This window comes from Scardinius erythrophthalmus (assembly GCF_964197995.2).
Source record: "Scardinius erythrophthalmus genome assembly, chromosome: 9".
Classification (NCBI taxonomy): Eukaryota; Metazoa; Chordata; class Actinopteri; order Cypriniformes; family Leuciscidae; genus Scardinius; species Scardinius erythrophthalmus.
In genome coordinates, this window is record NC_138229.1 from 21,189,893 (window position 1) to 21,213,205 (window position 23,313).

The following is a 23,313-nucleotide window of genomic DNA, read 5'->3' on the forward strand; positions in this document are numbered from 1 at the left end:
CCAGACGCATTGCTAAGATATATTATAGGCTAAGAACAGTAGGATTATAATAATGTCGGAAGAAACTAGATATGGGTGGAAAAGGCACAGTCTTGGAAGTTGCCTATTATTAAGGAATTTTATATGGTTAAACATATCAGCCGTTATTAAATGTAAAATCTAAACATAACTCTGGACAAAAAAGAAAACCTTTAATACATTTAGAAAATGTATTTATTAGCTTGGACCTATTATAGCACCTTTAAATATTGTTCTATGCATGATGCATTGCATCGTTCACCCAAAAATTCTTCTTCTTTGGACCACAAAATGAAATATTTTGAGAAAAGTCTCGGTGTTTTGTTTTATCCATATAACAGAAGTCAATGTTCACCTAAACCATTTGGTTACCAACATTCTTTAAAATACTTTCTTTTGTATTGCGCTGAAGAAAGTTCAGAAAGTGTATGACACTTTATGTTTTGGAAGGACACACGGAGTAAATGATGACAAAATTTAAATTTTTTGGTAAACTGTCCCTTAAAGTAAGCCACTTTTTGTCATTGAGATTGCAAAAGGTGGCCTAATTTACATGACCGAATTAACCATATTATAGAGTTACTACCCATGTACTCAGGTCAGAATCATTGAGTTATTCACTTACCATCTGTGTGTAGTGCTACTATACTTGGCACTGTCACTAAAATGTATGTGCCTTGGAAAAAAATTAATGGGTGGGCTTCCCCTTCTTCAGGCCCAATAAGTAGGCTATACCATAAAAGACCACAGTAGGGCCCCCTCATCAGGGCCCAGGACAATGTTCCGCCCCCACCCTCAACACACCAGCTCTGAATATAACATGACAGTAGTAGTGAGTAGCATAATTTTAGCCAACAAACCCCTCCTTCACTTGTAACCAAACTGGATTTTAGCCTGCAGATGGCAACCTTCACATATTGGAAACTTTGAAGCCCATATGGGTTGAATGCTCTGAAATCATGAATTGAATTTGATACGGAATTTGAAGTCTACATCTAAAACAATGACAGTCATGTCTGAGCAAATTTTGGAACATATTGCCCTGGTTTCACAGCCAGGGTTTAGATTAAGCCAGGATTAGGCCTTAATTCAATTAGGGCATTTAGATAGCTTTTATAAAAATGCTGTAGAAAAAAAAAAAAAAAAAACATTATTGGTGTGCATCTCGAGACAAAACAATGGCACTGACATATTTTAATATATGTGCAAGTTGCTTTCAGTTTAAACAGCTCAAACATGCTTTTTTAGTCTGGGACTAGCTTAAACCCTGTCTGTGAAACCGGGGGATTGAGTTCTTTTTTCACAGAAACTCTCTGCATTGAATAGATAGTATCATCATCATGTTCCTTGGCAAATCTAAACAATTTGTTTTCCAAATGACTCACATTTGTAACTGTGTCAGACTTCACTGATTGTAGGTGAAAATTACCAAAGAAAATTACCAAAGAATTACCATTACACAACTGTAAACAAATGTTTTTGTTTTGTTTTGTTTTATTGTCATTGTTCCAGTTTTAAACACTTGGACCATAACAGGCATTGGCCATATCAATAAAGCACCTTTAACTCATGACATTATCTGATATCCACAACACATACTGTCTTACAGGAAATGAAATAATTCATTAAATTGTAATATTATAAAGACAGCAAAACTACATTTACAAAGCTGTTGGTCTTGGAATGAGAAACATGTTTTAGACCCCAGGCTATTGAACTTGAATTAACACCAATGAATGATTCATTATTGGGAATTATCTGCCTGAACATTGAAACATGTTGGACTCTTGTTTAATTGAGGGCAACTTACAGCAACCCATTTAACAAAAAACCCTCAACTTCAAACAATGCATTTTTTTCAAATGATATTAAGATATATTTTACATACTGTAAGAATGCCTTTTAACAATATGGACTACATATATGTAATATGAGGCATTGCAATGTTGTTATTACATTTTCAAAAATGAATATTGATTATAATGATATCTAACAATGTTATCCTTCATGTAGAAAAGAGAATGAGTAATTTTGTAAATAGAATTTGGCCTATAAAACGTGATTTACTGTTAAAGCAGATATAGCTGATGTGGTTATAATTGGACTCCGGGGGAAATTACAGCAGCCTGTTTTAAACAAAATGATTAAATGTATTCTATCCTAGCATGAAGAGTCATAAATAATTGGATCATATTTACAAACATATTGGTCTACTGTGAGGTGTAATGCAGAATGTATGACTGTGGACGAAGACTACACTCTATGTACCTGTGTTCACAGTGGTCTGAGATGATTTAGCAAAACAATTAAAATAAAATAATAATAATAATAATAATAAAAACAAAGCAAAATGCTCAAAATATATATTAAAAGCATAACATTGTAATATCAATATAGTAATTTCTTCTCAGTAATAAAGTAATATCTTAGAAACACAAATGTATACGGGAGATAAATAACTAGTTCATATTTTGAGACGTTCGTCTTATTTTTCTTAAAACAAAATAAGGGTGAGGACCACAAAGATGTTCTTTTAACTATGTTGTTGTCTAAAGTGGAGTCTGTTGTGGTCCTCATTTTTCAGTTCTTCAACAAGTAAAATACTGGACTTCATTACATAATGAAAATATATGTATATATAGATATATAAATGTCAAGACAGAAATATAGAAAAATATTAATAGAAATAAAAAAGAAATACATACTAGACAACAAAAGTTAATTATAAGTATACGGGGTATACTCATTCATTGTTTCGTTATGGTCAGGGGGTCAGTTTTCCGCCAGTGTCTAAACTTCAGGGTGAGCGGTCGCACTCACATGACTGTGCAGCACTTGCACGGCTGCTTTTCTTTTGAATTGCCCTCTTCCTTCGATTCCTCCTTCTTGGCCTCGTCCTGAGCTTTGTCAGGACTGGAGGCACTGCCGTTTGGTGGGGCCAGGTCCTCTTTGGCCCCTTCGTTTCCACCTTTGTTCTCACCGTCCTCAATGACCACAAATTCAGCTTTGACTGTCTCCTCTAAGCCCAGTGCCTTCTTGGTCTCGGCCTCATCCTCTACATTCTTGTAGCCCATGAACACCATGGTGACGGGATGCTCTGCGCTGGCATTCTCAATGGCTACATCAGGGTTGGTGCACTGCAGCTTTGCCTCAATGCCTGTGATCTGTTTCTTGCTATTTTGATCTGCACTAGGACTGGGCTGATGTATGCCATTCTCAACTGCTGGGGAAAGAGAACGAGATTCATTTAGCTTCACTACTGTTTATGCCAAATGTGAATAACCAGTTATTAAGTTTAAATGGACATTCAAATGAAATATTAAGAGTTTTTATTTTTCAGGAGCTGCTATTCAGTATTTATTAATAAGCCTATGATATGAACATTCACTGAACTTTTCACCCGGTTCGCTGTTCGACCCGGTGGCTCTTTCGCATGACAACAGTGAAATTACAGTCACCATAATTGCAAACAAACTGATAACTGTTTGAAACAAGGCAATCCTTTTTAGTCATATTCCATTTTGTGTAATGCCATGTGAAAACCGAAAATGATGGAGAAATATACAAAGTATTTTGACACTCACCCTTCACTGGACCATCAGGTGCCTAGCAGAGAAGACATATGACAGAAAGTTAGTATTATCATTGGCATTAAAACCTTAACAGATATGCAAATTTAGTTAAAAGCATATTGAGTAAACTTAACCTTACATTTTCATTGCCCTGTTCTCCTTTTTTCCAAGGCACGCCAGTCTCAAGCTCATCAATCTCCTGTTCTAGTCTATTAATAACAAAATATGTATATTAGTAAACATTAACTACATGCAGCAGTGTATGCTACATTTTTGTATGGAAGGTATAACAATGCTAAATGACTGGTCTTAACCTGAGGATGGTCTGTTCCAGTAGTTTGGTCTTGGCTTCATCCTCTTGTAGTTGTTTCTGTGCCTCGTCCTCTCCACTGGATGGCGCTCCGTCCAACAGCCATCTCTCTCTCAAAGCCTTTGACTGTCAAAAAAGATTTCTTTTTAGAAAAGATAACATCACTTAAACAACAGCTGACATCAAAAACATCTTGCAAATATTATACTTGTTTATATACTATTATATATATATATATTATATATATATACACACACAGTACTGTGCAAATGTCTTAGGCACGTTAGTATTTTCACCAAATAAAAAGGTTTATCTTTTGCTGTAGTGTGTCAGAGTAGGAAATATCAGTTTACATCTCCAAACATTAATTTTGCCATTAATTGTAATAATCCAGTGAGATGTTTGAATGCACAAGGACACCATTGTCAAATCTGTCTGTGATTGCATGAAGAAAAAATCCAGAAAAACTGTGGCAATGTCTCCGAGACGCTTGAAGAAACCTACCTGCAAACTACCTGAAAAAACATGAGCAAGTGTACCTGGACAAAAGCTGTTTTAAACATGAAGGGTGGTCACACCAAATATTGATTTGATTTAGTTCAGTGGTTCTCAAGCCTGTCCTGGAATACCACCAGCCCTGCATATTTTGTTTGTCACCCAATGACACACCCATTTCAGTTCTTGCAGTCTCTACTAATGGGCTCATGAGTTGAATCAGGTGAGATAGATTAGGGAGACATACAAAATGTGCAGTGCTGGTGGTACTCAAGGACAGGTTTGAGAACCACCGAATTAGTTAATAGAAGTTAATTGATAAATAAAATCTTTGTATTTACAGCACTCTTTACAGTCTCAGTATTTTCTGTTTCTTCATGTAATCTCAGATGGACTCGATGATGGTGAGATCAGATCACACTACTGTTTAAAAGTTTGGGGTCAGTAAGATAAAAAAAAATTATTCAGCAATTGTGCATTAAATTGATCAATAGTGACAATAAAACATTTATACTGCTAAAAAAGATTTGTTTCAAAGATGATGTTCTTATGAACTTTCTATTCATCAACAATCCTAAAAACAATGTATCATAGTTTCCACGAAAATATATTGAATGAATAATTAATAATCTCTTGAGCACCATATCATCATATTAGAATGTTTTCTGAAGGATCATGTGACACTGAAGACTGGAGTAATGATGCTGAAATTCAGCTTTGCCATCACAAGAATAAATTACATTTTAAAATATTCAAATAGAAAATTTGAAATTGCATTAGTACTTTCATATCACTGTTTTTACTGTATTTTTGAGCAAATAAATGAAGCCTTGGTGAGCATAAGTGACTTATTTCAAAATCATTATTAAATATAACAGACCCCAAACTTTTGAAGGGTAGTACATCTATAAAAATATATTTCATGGTCCCTAATTGCTTAATATTAACAAAAATGAGCTCTTGAAAACGAGATTATGTCAGTCTGATTCATTGTGCTGACGACGTAAACATATCTGGACCATTAAGGTTAGTGTAGCACATGACTATTAGCTGTCCATTAGTTTTTCACTTTAGGGCATTCTCCTTGGAAGCTAATGCACACTCTGCACATTTCTGGATAGTGAAACATTTTGACAGGCGCCTGCTAAAACAGGGCTTCCTGACAGAGCTTCTAGACCATGTTGGGAAGAAACAGACAGCAGATAAGCAGAATAAGCCACTGCTGTCTGAAAAGAACATTTTCTGGCACAGGGATGGAAGATATTTCGGGTACAAAGGTGGCCCTAGAGATGGCACTGGACCACAATTAGCAATGCAAGGCATCCTGGCACACTGTGTGTTCTTAGAAATCTCAACCCGTTCCATCCAGTCACCTGTCATATGGATAAAAACAAAGACTGCCCTATGTTTCATTAAGAAATGTCACATTAAGATGTGTAAAAAAACAAAGTCCTTCTCAATGAGCACGAGTGATCAATGGCATTAGAGTAAGCTTATTCAAGACAAACTAGCATTACAAACTGCTGCTGCCAACAGTGCTGTTTCTATTCTTGCAGCAGAGACAGAAGAGGCTGTTAAACCTGCAGCAGATAAAAAGCAGATCTGCTGAACATCAAACAGTGAACCGAAGACCCATGATAGGGCAAAACCGAAGAGAAACATCACAGAGCGCTTGATAACACCTGTTGCTTCATGAAGAGCAAAAAAAGGAGGCTAAGATAAAGGTGGAGATGACATTATATGAGAATACATACATTAATAATTAAGTTTGGATCACAAACTTTTACAATTACGTAAATGAGGTTGTTGTTGTTCTTCCTTCTTTCATTCTTACACTGTCTACTGTACAGACAGTAGTGTCTGAACTCCGCAAGGCTGAACATCTGAAAGATTCATTCAGACAGGCCTCTGGAGGAGAAAATGAAAAAAAAAAAAAAAAGATATAACTAAGAGTGGGAAGAAAGAAAGAGGGTGAGGGTGAGGTCAAGAACAAGAACAAGAAAATAACAAAAGCATGAGGAAGAAGGTCAATGGACAAACAAGAGACCTCATCAGACAAGAAGGAAGACAATGGTAAAAAGAAGAAGAATACAGCAGAGGTGTTCACTAACAGTGAATCACACATGAAGCACAGGATCCATCACTGCAAATGGGCCGGTCTGTGGATGTTGGAACTTTTTTCCTTCAACCAGCCCAGCCTACTGGGAAATGTACCATTGCTCTCTGTAGCAAGTCCATCCTTACTGGTACCTGCTTTATCACTATATTTCTTATAGCAAAAAAAGTGTATGTGTGCAATTAGTATTTTAAAGGCAAATTACCTAAAAATATTAATGAAAGTACACAACAAAAAAAGTCCCCATCACAAGAAAAACAGATTCGCAGAATCCTAAAAAGAGCCATTCGTAGAAAAAGCACAGTCACATGAACTAAAAAGACTGACTCAAGGCAATTACTGACATTTTTGTGTACAGTCTGAAAATTACCAAATGCAAAAACACCCTTTAACATTAGATCTTACTATTCGTTTTGCTTTCTTAAAACTCTTAGCTACTCCCTTTTCTTATGAAACTGGGTCAGTATTAAATGTAATCCTTCACACAGAATTAGCAACAAGTTACTCAATTTCATATAATATCTTGTGACTTGTACACATTCAAAACAGTCCAGACTGACCCTCTCCTGCTCTCGTTCTCGTCCCTCAACCCCCACCCTCCGCTCTGGCTTTGTGACCGCAAATTCTGGCATGGTGACAGATATGCTGACATCACCACATGTTCACACCCATCCACATGCACACGCAATACAATCCCAGCACAGAGGGGAGGACAAAGGATCTGAGTCTCGCTCAGTAGGAAACTAAGGCCTGTTCCATTGTTCTCTATTGAGCAAAATCCCTTATGCACAAAAAACAATGGCAGGTATAAAACCAACAAACAAAAAATATCACGTTGTGACAGATAACAAAAGAGAAACAATCGCCTTGCCGGATATTTGGGAGCTGAGGATAGGCACGCAGGCAAACTATTTCTGACCATGGATCCTCTGCAGCAGACTTGGGAACTTTAGGATTTGCATACATTTTATTACACTTATATTGCATACATTTATATTACACACAATGTATTATTGCATGCATTTAAAATATATGGCCATGAATAAATACGCGTGTCTTTAGTCATGGATGTGTGAGGTTCAAAAGTGAGGTTCTGATCCGTCAAGTTACATCTATCCACTTGTGTTTATTATTATTATTATTAGTTGTTAAAATATTTTCTCTTACATTGTAAACCCTAATGCTGTCATTGATAAAGCAATGTTATCGTAACTTAACATTACTTAAAATAAAAAATTTTGGCATCATAACTCATTTGGCAGCAAAATCGGTTAAATTTTATTTTGATGGTCCACTATATCAGCTAACTCTCATTAGAGTATTAGTAGACTGTAGTAAACTGTTAGATTAGGATTGGTAGAATAAGTTGGCATTACTTATAGTCTATAATTTAATTATTGGAAAATCCTGAATAGTGCACCTTTAACCGTCTTATATGTTTTGTATATTTATGTTATTTGCAAGGTGTAAATAAGTAATATGAAACTGTTTAACATAACTGCACCATTCTGTTAAATGATACTGTTTTCCCTCTTTAGAGTTAACTGTTAATTAAAATATCCACAGACTTAAAAACAAAACACTGAAATAAGAGCATGCAATTTATCTGTCAATCAGATGCACGTGAAAGTTATGTTCGCTACTATAGACCTTAGGTAGCCCTGCCCTTTTTCAGCCCACTTGTTGTGTTCTGTCTTCCGGTTTGCATTTCCACAGAATGAAGGTAAGATCTTTCGGATTTTTGAATGAACTGCTCGTTTTGAAATTACAACTTTTGTTAAAGGTGCATTGCGCAAGTCTCTGAGTTTTTGCAGAACTATGCCCCCTCTGGCGACAAGCGAAACTGCAACACTGCAACTGAACGCGCATGACGTCACGCCCAGTCTCAAATTCCGACCCGAATCCCTCTTATTTATTTTACTGTACAGGATTATAGAGGCAATCGCAGTGATCAGAGAAGGGCTCATTCAGCCCATCAGGCAATTGTTTAAGCATGTATGGGTTAGAAAAACGGGTATTTTTAACATGAAATGTTGCGCAATGCACCTTTAACTCTACAGTAAGTCAATCCACTTCACCAGCTAATTACTCTTAGACAGTGACGCCATAGAAATATACAGAGCTACTGCAAAAACGCAAGTTAAAACACAAAATTCTAAAGATTCTCTGCTGTATAAGGTCTATAGCAACAGTAGACTCCCAGTCCCAGGTGTGTTTTCTTCTAGAATTATCTTTGGTCCAATTCATTTTTAATATTTAAATAAAGTGATGTACAGCATCATTAAGAGCGCTCTGACCCCAAAAAAACACTGTGTAATTTGCACTCTGCCAATTACGATTTACATGCCAGTTAGCAATTGAACTATGAATAAAGTTAAAAATAAAACTGCCTCCTTGTCGTCATTACTTACCTTCAACTTATAACATTACAGAATCGATCAATTGAAGACAATTTAGACTAAAAAATGTGGTCAATCCCTGAATAATGTAGAATACTTTTTCCAGTTATGAATGTATGCTTGTTTACATATCATGAAGTACAAAAAGCTAAATTGTAATGTTGTTGGTTTACATAATCAAAATTATGTTATTAATGGGTTGACTCCCATATGTAAGGGATAATGTAGAGCAAGGCGGTTGTCATAGCGAATACAACCCAGACAGGCTGATCAGGACTTGAATCAGCCAGAAGGGGTTGTATTCGCTATAACAACCGCCTCACTCTACTCACTATCCCGCTTATTACATGGCTACCTACCAAATAAATCAATAATTTGACACAAAATATTGATTTAAAAAGGAGTTTATTGGTTTAAAAACGATTGTGTTGCTTCCGCTAAAGAAAATAGTCTGTTCCGTCTCTATGGTTAGAATCCTGCGTCCATAGCAACGCTCTGTTTTTCATGGCAACGGTGTGTTACACTTAGCAGTTATACTTATATGATAGACTTTTGACTGCAATTTCATGTCATCTAAAGCCTTTATGTATAGTTATTACATGGCTTGGTTGAATTCTAATGTAGAATGCGGTCTGTTATTTCTTGATAACAGACCGCATTCTACATTAGAATTCAACTAAGCCATGTAATAACTATAAATAAAGGCTTTAGATGACATGAAATTGCAGTCAAAAGTCTATCATAAATGCAAAAATGGGGGACTTCTAAGTCCCCTCCTATGTCAAAATCAAACCTACGCCCTTGAACTCAACTTATTAGGGTTTACAGTGTATCCAGGCTTAATGTGCAGAGACAACTACAATTTAAATCTAAACAGAATGGAGTGAGGCTGTATTTTTGCTTTGGAAACAAGTTGAAAAACTCATTATTTTTGCTCTTCCATTTGGTGCCTCTATAGTTGTGGACAAAATACAGACTGCAGCTTTAAAAAAAAAGGCAGAACTTTACTTAAAGGGAGGATACAGATCTTTTCCCTTGTCCCCTCAAACAGGAAACTGCTGTTAAAACTCCCCCTCTCCTTTCAGCAACTTCGCAAAATCATTCTCACATTATGAATTTCAACACTAGGGCTTAAAATAGTAATTTCAAGTGTGTGTGTGACCAGACGGACAGTAAATTACATAAGGAAGATACGCCACGAGACGAGACCCTGACTCTTAACCTCTGTGTGAAAGACTCTGACAGCAGTCAGAATGATGACACAGGGACAATGACAAACACACACCTGCTCGGCTTGTGAAAACATTTCAGCTGTTTTGTCTGGATACCTTGAGATGCTGGAGTTGTCTGCGGTCATCCTCCAGTTGTCTTCTTTTGTTCTCAATCTCAGCCTCCCTCTTTCTCTTCTCCTAAAAAGAGACAAAATATTAAACTGCTGAAAGATATCAAACTTCTCACTTGACAAAATCAAATAACTTCTGTGCAAATCTCAGTTAACAAAACTGATTTAGTTAAAGAAACAGTAAAAATCCTTTATTATATTAGTTACAATCATGTTGTTTCAGGAGTTGTTTTATTAGTAATTTTATTAGTTTTATTTATTATAATTTTGTTGTGCTTTTTTAAAAAAAATATATATAGGTTTTATTCATTTTATTTCAGTTAATTTTAATTTTATTTCCAGCAAAAAATTGTTTTTAACGGTTTTAGTTATTTACATATATATTTATTAAAATATAAATATATAATATTTATTCATATAAATACATTTACTACAGGTCTGATTCTAATTTTCCTGCTCATGCAACAGCTTACAGGAGAGGCCAGTCAAGCACCTTTTCTATTTTTTACAGTTAACGGCTGTATAAAACATATAAAACATTCTGACTTCCATAATACCAGAAAGTTCTATCTTAATAAAAACGTTATTTAATAAACAAGTCCAATTGAGGCGCGGAAGTTTTTTTTAACTGAATGTATAGTGCAGCCTTTGAGTGACGCACAGGAAACAAAACTGAAAGGAGAAGTTCAGATGGAAGACAGTCACTGGATCTAAAACCCTCCAATGACACAAAGCCGAATTTAGCGCTTTAAAACAGGACTGATTGCTCTATTCTGCGGCTATCTGAACATACTGTAGACAGAGTTTCATTAAACTGAAAAGCACAACTCCCAATAAAACTCTTGACCATGCACATGCAGGAAGTCTCCACTTCTCAGACGATGGATGAAGGGAAACAGCTGAAGGCAACATTAGTCTGGTTGTTCACAAACAATGCAAGGCCCATCAATAATTAAACACACAGAAGTGCTTTAGTGCTGATGGCTGGACATACATTAGCCATTATAGATGTTCACTGACATACTATAGGACCATAATAATACCTCATGAGACTAACATCACTTAGGCCTTCTGTGCATCTAAACTGTATCCTCACATTTGTCCTCATGCTAATCCTGTGTGATTAATAGAATTATTACATTCAAGATGCGTAATGAGGAATTTTGTTCACAAAAATGTAATTCTGAAAGTGCTAATCATATATACTAAGGCTTATTTATTTTGATGATTTTTTAAAATATATATATTTTCGGTGTATACTACTGTTCAAATGTTTGGGGTCAGAAAAGTTTTCTTAAGCTAACCAAGGTGCCAAAGTTGGCATAAGTTAGCATAAAAAGTCTCCTATGCAAACCAAGGTTTTATTTGATCAAAAATACAATAAAATAGTCATATTGTGAAATCTTATTACAATTTAAAATATTAAAATTGATATTAAAATGTAATGTATTCCTGTAATTGCAAATCTGGATTTCAGGATCCTTTGATGAACAGAAAGTTTAAAAGATACGGCATTTATTTAAAATAGAAATCTTTTGAAACATTATAAATGTCTTTAATGTCACTTTTGAACAATGAATGCATACTTGCATTAAAAAAAAGAAAATGTCCCATGCCTGGTGCACAGACCTGACTTATCACTAATGAAATTCATACTTTCTTTTATCAGTTACTTTTAACTAGTTGTCCTAATAAAAATAAGTTAGAATTAGTGTAATTATTTACAATGTAAAAAAAAGTCCATAAAATAGGGCACAATGTGCTGTATAAATATGAAGGAATTTTCCATATTGTTTTTTTACAGGTGTTTTAACTGTATTTTTTAATTACGCATTGCATTAGGTTGTGTTTCAGGTGTTAACAGAAATTTCCACGAAATAACTGGATAATGTCCTGGCAGAAAATTACCAGTACATTTTCTGTTTTTTTTCTTTTCTTTTCTTTTTTTACAGTGTACTTACAGCAATGGCCCGAAGTCTCTCTTGCTGTGACAAAGCTTCCGACATCCTGCAAAAAATGCAGTAACAGAAGTAATTAGCATCACTTTACATTTACCTGAAACCATGGCATTTCTTCAAAGCATTCAATATAACATTTTTGTTCAATAATGCATTGCCAGATCCCTGCCTGATCTTTAGACACACACACACACACACACACACACACACACACACACACACACACACACACACACATCATTTCCTATTGAAGAATTTGTTCCTTTACCTGCAAAAATGAACATCTTGTACTCTTTCACAATGCATTACAGATGGACCCCGTTTTATGTCTACACATGCTGAACACCTGTAAAATATGAGCCCAGACTGTCAAGAGTGTTTTAGACATCTCTCCTTTGAGGGAAAGCAGGTCGATAGGAACCGATAAAAAAAGTGGGCAGCTCTTTTTCTCTTCTCAGAAATCAAACTTCACATATGCACCGATATATATTGCAAATCTTTTTCACAGCACACCAGTCCAACAATGATGAAGGGAGAAGTTATGAATGGCATGTAAATATCAAAAATGTTAACAGGCCTTTGCATTCCTCCCTAAATTGATTCCAGAACTCCAACATAAGGCTGAGGGAAGACCAATGTTGCTGGAGAGATTAAAAAGCAAACGCTTTATAATCTATTGGTTCCACTAGTTCAGTATGACTTTGATATGGGTGAATACTGTAAAAGAGAAACCAAAACTCTTATTTGAATTTATAATTCAAGGTGGCAAGGTTGAGCAAAATACATTGATGGGCATCCTGTGAGAGGGAGGCAAAACATACAATGCATGGATTGAGGAAACTTAGAACAAAATATTAAAGGAAAAGGGACACATGGATAAAAAGAGGTCAACCATGGAATGGGAAGATGGGCAGTGGAAGCCCATGATAAACCTGGCACAATGATGTCTTTTGTCAAAGCCTGTTTTACTGCAGGGTTTTGCTCTGGTCCACAGAGAAAGAGCTTCTCTCCTGAAAATGGCTGTAGGGGAGAGTCATCCAGCTGATTAGTGATCTCAATGGCCCACCCGAGCAGAGCCAGTCACATGTTCACTCCCTCACAGGGAATGTTTGTCGATATGTTATCTCTATCTAAATTCAGACCTAAAGAATCACTCACAATGGAACTGATCATGCAAGATGAAATCTAAGCAATAGCTTAAGTAATTTACTTCTGTACATTCAGACCAAAGTATTATCTGTTGACTGATGGAATAACGGTTGAACTCAATCTCACCCCAGACCCACTCCTCAGTGTAAAAAACTCAATGTTGCATTAACACCTGCAGTTTAAACCACTAGTGCAGATAGTCACAAATGCAGCACTTGAGATCACGCCGAGGATGATTCATGGAGCAGTATTGCCCACTCATCAAAAGTGGAGCAACATGGACTGTAACAAAAGCAATAAGCAAATGATTCAGAGTTCCAGCCATAACATAACTTTTCCATAACTTTTCCAGCCCTGCAAATCACAATGTAAGAATTCCTTGATGTTTCTAGATTTTCTATGACTGTAGGAAACCTAGTCTAACACCAAACGTCTCTGTATATTCTCTAGCATACAGACACCTTTAAACTTGACCATGTTTAAATGGCCACTTCAGATGATTTTCACGAATGTGTTAGTCTTGTTTCATAATCCTCTTCCACTCAATAACATAATCTTACCAGTTCTTTAGTAGGGTTTTTTTTCCCAACTTATCTTCAATAAATTTAACTCGTTCTAAAACTCTATGCAAATTAGAACAGCACTGCATCAGTGGTTTAGGAATGGAAGACTGAGGAGAAACTCTTTGAAAAGTTTCAACACCATGCAGCCATTTCCTTTCGCCACATCTCATTGACAGCATTGGAAAAGCACTTGGGAGTCCAGGAAAAACACAACGCTGGCCATCTTTATCCAATCTGTGAAGTCTCCAGTGTGGGTGCACTTATCTTACAGCTTGTTTCCCCTCTCTAGTCCACTGCTGGGCAACACACTGAAGCCATGCTGTGACCTTTTCACTGGTTCACTCACTGGCCAACAAAAGTGTTTAAAATGCCAAAAGTGACAAAGAGCAGCCAATAGATAATCATGGCTAGATTTCTACAGAGAAAATAAAAACATGCCATAACATTAACCAAAGGCTTCCTTTTTTGTGTATATGCAATAAACTTTGATGTGACAAAAATGTCAGGTCCTATTTATGCATTGGGTTCCAATTACAAATTACAATGTAAATTACAAAAAAGCAAGCCCATCTTCATTCCTCAGATGCAGGAATGGTGATGTAAATCTCTCCTGAGAGTCATAGATTTTAATGGCTTGCAGGATATACAACTCCAAAACATTGAGCAAATCATACCATCTGAACAGTGGTGGACAGTCAAAAGTATTTATTTTTTTACTTCATTCCAAAGCATAACATCATACTTTTTTCTTGACTACATTTCATAAAAGCATATTGTTCCTCATTATTTCAAACTGAAGAAAGAAGTCACCGCCCCCTCTGAAACACAAGAGTGATGTCCGATTTGTGAACAAGTTGCTTCTTTACACTAAACCTGTAAAGGTTGAATTGGTTCACAAATAACACTGAACAATTCATTTGTGAATTGGACTGATCCAATTGCATCTGTTCTTGAGTCAACAACTCACTGGTCCTGTTTACACCTGGTATTTGGTTGATCGGATCACAAGTGGACAATGCTAAATACAGGTGTAAAGGTATAAAATGTTTTGAGCTTGTCCACTTTCAAACACTTCCAGAGGTAGGCTAGTTAAAAACACATTAGACTGGATTGCTTTAGTATTGTAGACGCTGATGTGGTCGAATGCATTTAGCCACAAAAGTCTGCCCACTCTCCGGCCATTGACCTAACATGTAAACATTATGGGAAGTGCGCTAAACAGACGGGATTTGCTCTCCGTATGTTTTTCCGTCATCTCCAGTCACGTTCATAAATTGCGTTAGCTTATTTTGTCCGTTAGATTGAAAGATCTGAAAAAACCCATACATTTACCCACATAGACCCTCCCCTCGAAGAAATTAGGACAGAAGTGGTTGAAAGTGGACAAAAGAGACACCAGGTGTAAATGGGTATGTGCCTCCCTCGTCTACTTGTGATCCGATCGACCAAAACGCATCTTAATACCAGGTGTAAACAGGGCCATTCATTCAGTGATCAGAAATGAGCCAAGAACAGTGATATCATCGGAGCTTGAATGTGCATGCAACTGATGGCACAAAAAGTCATTTGCTTATGAATTTTAGTATTGACTATTGTCAATGAAATCATATTTAGTTCATGACTGTCAGTTATTTACAAACTAAATCCGTTGTAAGAGGGCAAGCTTTTTAAGCCCATTGAAATGCTTAATTGTGCACTATCCACATTTATGCATCATTTATAAATATCACAAATTATGCATGTTCAAGATATCAAAACTTATCCTCTAAGAGCTAAAAAGGCCACCCGAACAAACTCACGGACTGACAGAAACACACTGTGTTACATACTAAGTGCTATTTGATTGCGAGGAATGTGGGAGGGAGACTTAAGAAACTTCATCATGAGGATTTTGAGAAGGTCCAGCTTGGCTGGTAAAGGACGGCACCAATAGTTTCATGCACTCCTTTTTTTTAGACATGCCATAAGACAGGGCCCAATCAACCATGGGAGGGAGGATACCTTCTAAAGCTGTTAGCGCATGCATATATATTTCAAGCATATAGAATGTAGGTCACACTTAATAGCTGGTAACACTTCAGTGGTCTATCTCTGGTTAACAGTTAGAGATTTTAGAGATAACTGCCTTCATAAAACTGAAGAGCATTTTCCACCCTAAGCGAATGTAGTCCGTAACCACTTTCAAAAATGTTTAAATGGGCATTAGCTATTTTTAAAAAGCCTCCTTTAAATTAGCCATTTGTGAAAAAGTGAGTCATTAAGTGTACACTCATGTTTTGTAGCAGTCATTAAGATATTGTCATAACGACTGGAGTGAGCAGGAAGGGCTTGAGTATATGAGGAGAGTCTGTTACGGGCAATTATCTGCTACAGAGTTCTGATAGAGAAAGGAAGAGATATAGGTGAGAGGTTAAAACATCAGTGACGATCCAGAGCTGTTCAGTTTTAACCGTGTCAAATCACCGCAGCTGTCAGGAGTCAGACTCCTTGCTGTTGGATGGCCAGTTGGCCACACCCATGAAGTGACAGATCCCATGTGACCATTTGGCCACTTGCGTAATATTTAAGCAACAATGTCAAATATTTTAATGCACTTGTGCCACTGAGTTGACTGATTGGGAAATCTTAATTTTTCCAATAGTCTCTAATTATAAATTATAAATGATTCTCAGCAAGCAATGTGGGCTGGGGACCCAGGCAGATAAGGGTTGCTGTGTTGGAAAACTGGCACAGACATTTTTTGTGAGTCCCATATGGGAAGCTTAGAAACATTTAAAATTTGAGCAAGTTTTAGTAGCTGTCAGTAGCATTTTTATTTAAAAACACATCAGCAGCTTCATAAATCATTTTTGAAGTATTGAAGTTTGAAGACTACATACAGTTTATGCTGAATTAATGCAATCAGAATGAATGATGATGTTAGTAAATTATACACAAGGTTTCAGGGGCAGGGTTTAATCGGACTAAATGACTGGAGAAGTCCTGCATAAGTTATCAGAAAGAAGTCTGTTGTTTTCACCGGAAGGTTAGACATTTTGAATTAACATTACAAGGTTAAAAAAAAACTTTTTAAAATGAAACATGCATGGATGAATGGTTCCCAATAAGATCTGTAACATTTATTTAGAAAATAGATAGGCTGAATTTTCATTTCATGCCAGCTTTAATATGTAGATAAGTGTAAATTTCAAGGGGTGTATATTCACACAAGACAATATTCACATTCTAGCAATACCTCTCACACCTAATTGCTCAAACAAATGTGAATGCCTCTGCAAGTGTTATTAACCACATAACTTGTTTTAATTATAAATTAAACTACTTTAAACTATTCATAAGAAAATCATTGATAATTCTAATTTTCTAATTCTAAAGCTGAATTAAATTAAGAGACCCCTCCAGAGTGTTTTGTGGTTATTGCCATACCCTAAATATTATTTGCACAATTCATAATGCACTGAATAGAGCACCTACCCCAATTTCAGAAGCACTTCATTGATTTTTTTTCCAGGAACATGCTTTGGTGGCTCCAATGACCTAGTGCCTCAAATGTTCATGGAAGCGTAAATTTGACTCACAAAGCTTTGGCAATGGATATGTAATAGGGTTGACATCACTCTCCCATTCCCCCTTCATGTGCGTCTTGTTATTCTCCACACAAAAGGATACATTTCAGTTATTAAATATAAACAACAAACTGTTTTACGTAATGTGTATAATACAAAACGCTTCATGGTTCTCATCTTGCTCTTGGCGAAAATAAAGCGTTTCCAGCTGAGGAATGAACGCACGATGGAAGATTTGAGAAGATTTGACACGGAGAGGGGGGGCGCATCAGAAGTGAAAGCCCAATGTGAAGCCTATTTGACTGCGCGCGCGGGGAAATTATTTTCCGATTTCTGAACTATAAAATGACCAAAATACAATTGCGCACCAAAATATTTAACATCATATGCTGCTAAATCCAGGTCTGCACGGCCATATTGGATCATCCCACCCAGTTTCATCAGTAGGCTATATTACTAGATGTGGTTCTCCCACACCCGAGCACGTACTGCTTCTTCAACAAGGGGATGCGCTGCAAAACGCACCAGCGTGTTATTGGGCCATTACAGAAAGCTTGTGCTACAATTTATGTAAACATATTATGAAAGACGCAACCTTATATCTTATTAACCCGTTTGTACTCTCTTCGAAGAGGTAAATGTCACTTATTTCGCATTGCTACTTCACATTTCAATACTGTTATTGCAATGTAGCCTATTCAAGACATTCAGACGATTTAAAGCGCCATTGCAAAACCAAGCCTACTATATCAATAAAGCAGAGATGTCAGGAAGCGAAACACAATAAAACCCGCAGGAAAATAACAATTGTTCTAAAATGAATACTTACTCAACGGCCAGACACGTTCCCTTTCGATAGCGAATGTTTCTCTCGCGCCCGCTTAGAAAAAAACAAACCCCCGCTCGGAGGCGTAAATGACACAGGCGATCAATATGACTGAGCTGCTACTATCTAATGATGGGCATTAATTCGGTTATTCTCTCGTGTTGCAAATACGGCGAGGACGTGTGGTCTGTTTTCCGGGGAGCGGCGCTCAACCCGACGGTGAATGTGTTGTGGCGTCCCTTTGCAGCAGCAGCAGCAGAAGATCTCTCACATGGCTTCAGGATGGAGCGCGCGACTGTTGACTCCACAGCAGCCAAGCCTTTGTTTCCCGCGCGACACTTATTCCGCGATAGAGTTTAGGGCAATGTCTGGCTTCTCCTCCTCCTAGTGAGTGAGATGAGATGCTTGGATACGCCTCCCTCCGGACACTTGAGGGGCTGTATAAACGATGTAAACACAGACTCTAAACTAGATGGATGGTTATGTTAAAATTGTTGGAAATTGAAATTCTCGGTATTTCAATAAAACGAGAATACATGCCATATCAGCATTAAGACATTTTTTCCAGTGACACTTTACAATTAGGTTCCATTCGTTAACTATCCTCTGCACTCTAAAAACTTTTACGAATTTACTCGATTTTTTTTGGTAAAACTGTTTTACACTTAAAAATATTGAATACATTTAATAAAGGCAATGAAATGAATTACATTTCATTCCATTATAAACTGAGTAAATGTAAGTAAAAATATGAAGTAGATCTGAATAACTATTTGGTAGGCTAATAATTGAGGAAAACATAAAAAAAACTTGAGTAATATTGTTTTATTTATTTATTAACTTTTAATTTCCTGTACCTTTGTAAAATACTCCACACAACCAGGTAACGTTATACATGACATCGGCCTTTATTGTCGATGAGTATACAGTCAAATAAAGTTAAATATTACTGTAATATTTACTTAGCCACAGAATTAGGTGGAACAATCAAAGAAACATTCCAGTTCACCTCAGCACCATACAGTTTTAGCCCAAATTTTAAATTCAAAAACAACCTCACAATATGCACGTAAACGGGCAGCACAACACTGGTTTTTTCCACATGTGAAGAGAGTGTTTACAGTGTTTAAACAAGAGGTCAAAGTTTGGTTGGTTAACATGTTCCCCTTAGTCCCATGCCGGTATTTACCAGAACTACATGGGGCCAAAAAACATTTTTCTCCATTGAGACCTATTCAAAAACATGTAGCTATTCTAAATAGCCTATACATTTTTGATCCGCTAGCCAAACAACCGCCACTGTGCTAAGGGATAGATTTCTCAAGTATAGACATCCTTAAGCAGACCCAAACCCAAAGTGACTGCAAATTGTTTGGATTTCCAATCTACTTGAATGGTTAAAGACAAAAAGCTCCAAAACTGTTGGTCAAGACGATTATGTTGAAGAAACATTTCAAATCACAACTAAAACCCAACAACAATGCGAAATAAAATGTGCTTTTTTAGCTTAAAGGGTAAGTTCGGTATTTTACACTTAAAGCCCTGTTTACAGATCGTTTCTGATGAAATAGAACGGTTAAGATTAAAATTTGGACACATGCTGCTGTCCCAAGAATTTTAGGTTTCTTTCGCTTTCCCCAAAACCTCTAGAATGGGTGTATAGGTGCACTGGAACAATCCTTCATAAAACGCATTAAACTTTCGTTTACAAAGACGTGAAACTCACCGAGTGGTCAGGGGTGTTCACTGATATACTCACACAAAAATCGCTGCAAAATATGCTTTCCAACAGGTGTTTTACCATTCGTTGTAAAACTGTGGATCTATTTTTTCAAACGTCTCACACCCGTAGATTCTTCCGTTGAGAGCTTGAATAATAGACACTCCAGCCCAGTTGGTGGCGATAATGCACCTCTGCCAATTGCAAGCAAACCGCTGGCATTTAATTGAATACACAGAAGAAGCAGAAGAAGAAGCGGCAGAGTAATACCGTACCTCACACAGCACATTCAATACAAGTCAATGGAGTTGGACAAAAACTACGATAAAACCTGTTGGAAAGCATCTTTTGCAGCGATTTTTGTATGAGCATATCAGTGAACACCCCTGACCACTCGGTGAGTTTCACGTCTTTGTAAACGAAAGTTTAATGCGTTTTATGAAAGATTGTTCCAGTGCACCTATACACCCATTCTAGAGGTTTTGGGGAACGCGAAAGAAACCTAAAATTCTCGGGACAGCAGCATGTGTCCAAATTTTAATCTTAACCGTTCTATTTCATCAGAAACGATCTGTAAACAGGGCTTTAAGTGTAAAATACCGAACTTACCCTTTAAAGGGTTACTTCACCCCCAAAAAGGTCTTTCCTGGGCCTTGAAAGTTGCAATGACTTTGCTGCAGATGGCTGGTTCAGAAACCTCTCTGATTTCATCCAAAAAAATCTTAATTTGTGTTCCAAAGATGAACGAAGGTCTCATGGGTTTGGAACGGCATGAGAGTGAGTAATTAATGACAGAATTGTAATTTTTGGGTGAACTAACCCTTTAAATCATACAATAAAAAAAGGTCAGGCCAGCTAATTGTGCATTCCACAGTTAACAAGCAATTGATCATCTCTTTTAGCTACAGGGCGAGTCACCACTACTACCACTACTACCAATACTATTAAAACTTTGTATTACAAATCTTTATATTGACTGTCTTTTTATTAATGTAATACACTGAATAACAGCCGTCTGCAGTCTCCCAATGGTTTACATTATTGTCAGTTTAGTGTTAGTGATTAATTTACTGCAAAACAAAAGATAACATATATGCTTTCATGTAAGAAAACATTTAGCCTTACATTTCTTAATAAACTCACAAAAGCTGCAGTTCAGACTCATTTTCCATCAGTTTATTTTCGTGAATTGGAATGTGTGCAAAGGATTGTGGGTGATTTAAGGCTGCGAAGGATAGATCTGATGCATCCTTCAAAACAGGCCGAACAAAGGACGCGAAACGAAGGCTGCCTTCCAAGGATCCTTCAAAGTGAGATGGCCTTCAGTGACATTTGAAACGTGGCAGCCTTTGTAGGATGTAGCCTTCTTGAGAAACATCCACCGACGATCACACGTTGATGTGATTGGTAACAAGATAGTTTGTGACATCAGAAACATCAGCGATCTCAAACCCCATTTTCGCATTCGGAGTAGACAGGTAAATTGATTGTTACTGGAGGGTTGTTGGAATTGTTGTAATATTTTTCCATATTTGTTTTGTGAGGTTTGATTTGAGTCAACAACCAATTTAGTGTAGCCTATCTGCTCTTTACAAATTCTTCTACTTATTATGCCTGCTAAGTTTGTGTTTACGATAAAATAGCACACAATCGCTGAAGAATATTCAAATGTTGTATAGTCCAACATTTAAATATTGTATATTTAAATATAGTATATTGTGTCCTCTGATTTCTTATTGGTTATAAATTCAAGTAACAGCGAATCACTCCCTCTCTTTATATCCCTCAATACAATCTTGAATCATAGATATTTGTATACCCTAAATAATAACTTAATCTCCTGTAGGGGGCGTAAAGGCTCCATTCATGAAATCCACGTTTTTCAACCCAAACCCAAGAGTGCATCAATTCACAAATGGCCTATACGTTTGAATCATAAGATAATTCCTGAGTGAATAAATGTTGTAATCTGCAGTGAGAACAAAATGCAAGGTGTTGAAAACATCCTCAACTGGGAGTTCACAGTGATGAAATTAGATGCAATAACAATAGCATTAGCATAAATGTAATCCATCTTTTATGACAAAGGTAGAACAATTTCTTTGACTTGCATCAGGGAGATTCCAATGTGTTGCATCCTCTAAAAATAACATGAATTACCTTTGAGGACAGAGTTGTATTTTCTTTAGTCTGCACTTGTAGACCAAACCATTTTTTTAATGCACACCATTTCATTGGCCTCTGCTTATGAAATGGTATTAATTAGCATTGGAAGATATAACTAAATGTGAATGAACGGTGTTCTTCTGGGACAATATGACTCATTAAGGCTTAGTGTAGCTGTTGCAACCCACATTTGACTAGTTCTGCATGCTTATTTGTGTTTATGAGCCAGCATAAATGCGAGGAAATAAAGATATCCCTCTCATAACTTCAATAGGCCTATGAACTAGTCTGTTTCTGACATTTGAAGGTCAACGCTCGAGCTCCACTATACAAGGCCAATTCGTTTAGTCTCAGTTCTAAGAGAGGAGGGGTAGAGGTAAAAGAAAAAGGAACTGGAGACTCAATCTCAAGCCTGTTAGTACTGCAGAAGCAGGGGTTTGCCATAGGGCTATTACACGTAAAGATCAAACAAGCGCTGTATCGCGCTCATACTTATTGAATAAACTGAGTTAAATCTAATGCTCAAGGTTTTTTTAAGATGTGAGAGATTTGTTTTCTGCTGAAGGATATGTTCAGGGGCATTGAATGGTGGTTTTGGTTGATAATTGATGTATTACTGTTATGGGAATTTAGAGTGAAGCTGCTGTTTTGTGATGCATAAAAACAGAAAGGCCTGCAGAAAGAGATTAATGCAATTCAAGAAGTTGTGGTGTCATGTAGTCTGGAGGCTTTCACTTCTCTCTTTTTTGTAACTCAGACTGGACTATATAGAGAATACATGAAATTTTAGATCCTTTGCTACTGTTATCTTTGTGAAAATGAGTGGTGTGTCATGCAGTGCACAAACTGTTGTCGGCCTGTGTATAGGACCTTTTTTTTTTTTTACCAGCTTCCTGCTATTTATGTTCATAGCATCTGTGCCACAAAAATCACCTGGGTTTTGAGCTAGGAGAGGGTGTAGGAATCATTCAGTGGAGACTCAACAGCAGATTTTAGGACAGTAAAATCAAAGAGCATGCAACAGTATAAGAAGCTCCACTTACAAAAAACTAAAAAGTAAATAAAAAAATGTTTTTTTCTCCCCATATAACCCTTACATTTAGTTTTGTTGGT

General features: G+C 36.7%; 1 protein-coding gene across 3 annotated transcripts; it reads right to left on the minus strand.

Moving 5' to 3' along the window:
• Positions 1–1,517: 1,517 nt before the first annotated feature.
• On the minus strand, positions 1,518–18,665 carry palm1b (paralemmin 1b). 3 transcript variants are annotated; one of them, XM_081373977.1, is made up of 7 exons: positions 18,318–18,665; positions 12,214–12,259; positions 10,239–10,319; positions 3,905–4,026; positions 3,730–3,799; positions 3,603–3,624; positions 1,518–3,238 (listed from the first exon to the last, which is right to left on the minus strand). In XM_081373977.1, exons 2-7 carry the CDS (start codon positions 12,256–12,258, stop codon positions 2,835–2,837), a joined length of 744 nt encoding a protein of 247 aa, XP_081230103.1. In that variant the 5' UTR covers position 12,259; positions 18,318–18,665; the 3' UTR covers positions 1,518–2,834. The 3 variants fall into 3 exon arrangements, with proteins under 3 accessions (XP_081230103.1, XP_081230101.1, XP_081230102.1); XM_081373975.1 differs by having other exon boundaries at positions 1,518–3,241; positions 18,318–18,461; XM_081373976.1 differs by lacking the exon at positions 18,318–18,665 and adding an exon at positions 17,397–17,485 and having other exon boundaries at positions 1,518–3,241.
• Between the last annotated feature and the right edge of the window lie 4,648 nt (positions 18,666–23,313).

Bases quoted from the DNA above. Each gene is read 5' to 3' on its own strand.
- palm1b (XM_081373975.1), bottom strand. From the start codon at position 12,258: ATGTCGGAAGCTTTGTCACAGCAAGAGAGACTTCGGGCCATTGCT. The intron at 4,027-10,238 runs GTATCCAGACAA...CTTTTTTGACAG, and splicing joins GACAACTCCAGCATCTCAAG to TCAAAGGCTTTGAGAGAGAG. The intron at 3,800-3,904 runs GTTAAGACCAGT...TGTTATTAATAG, and splicing joins CTGGAACAGACCATCCTCAG to ACTAGAACAGGAGATTGATG.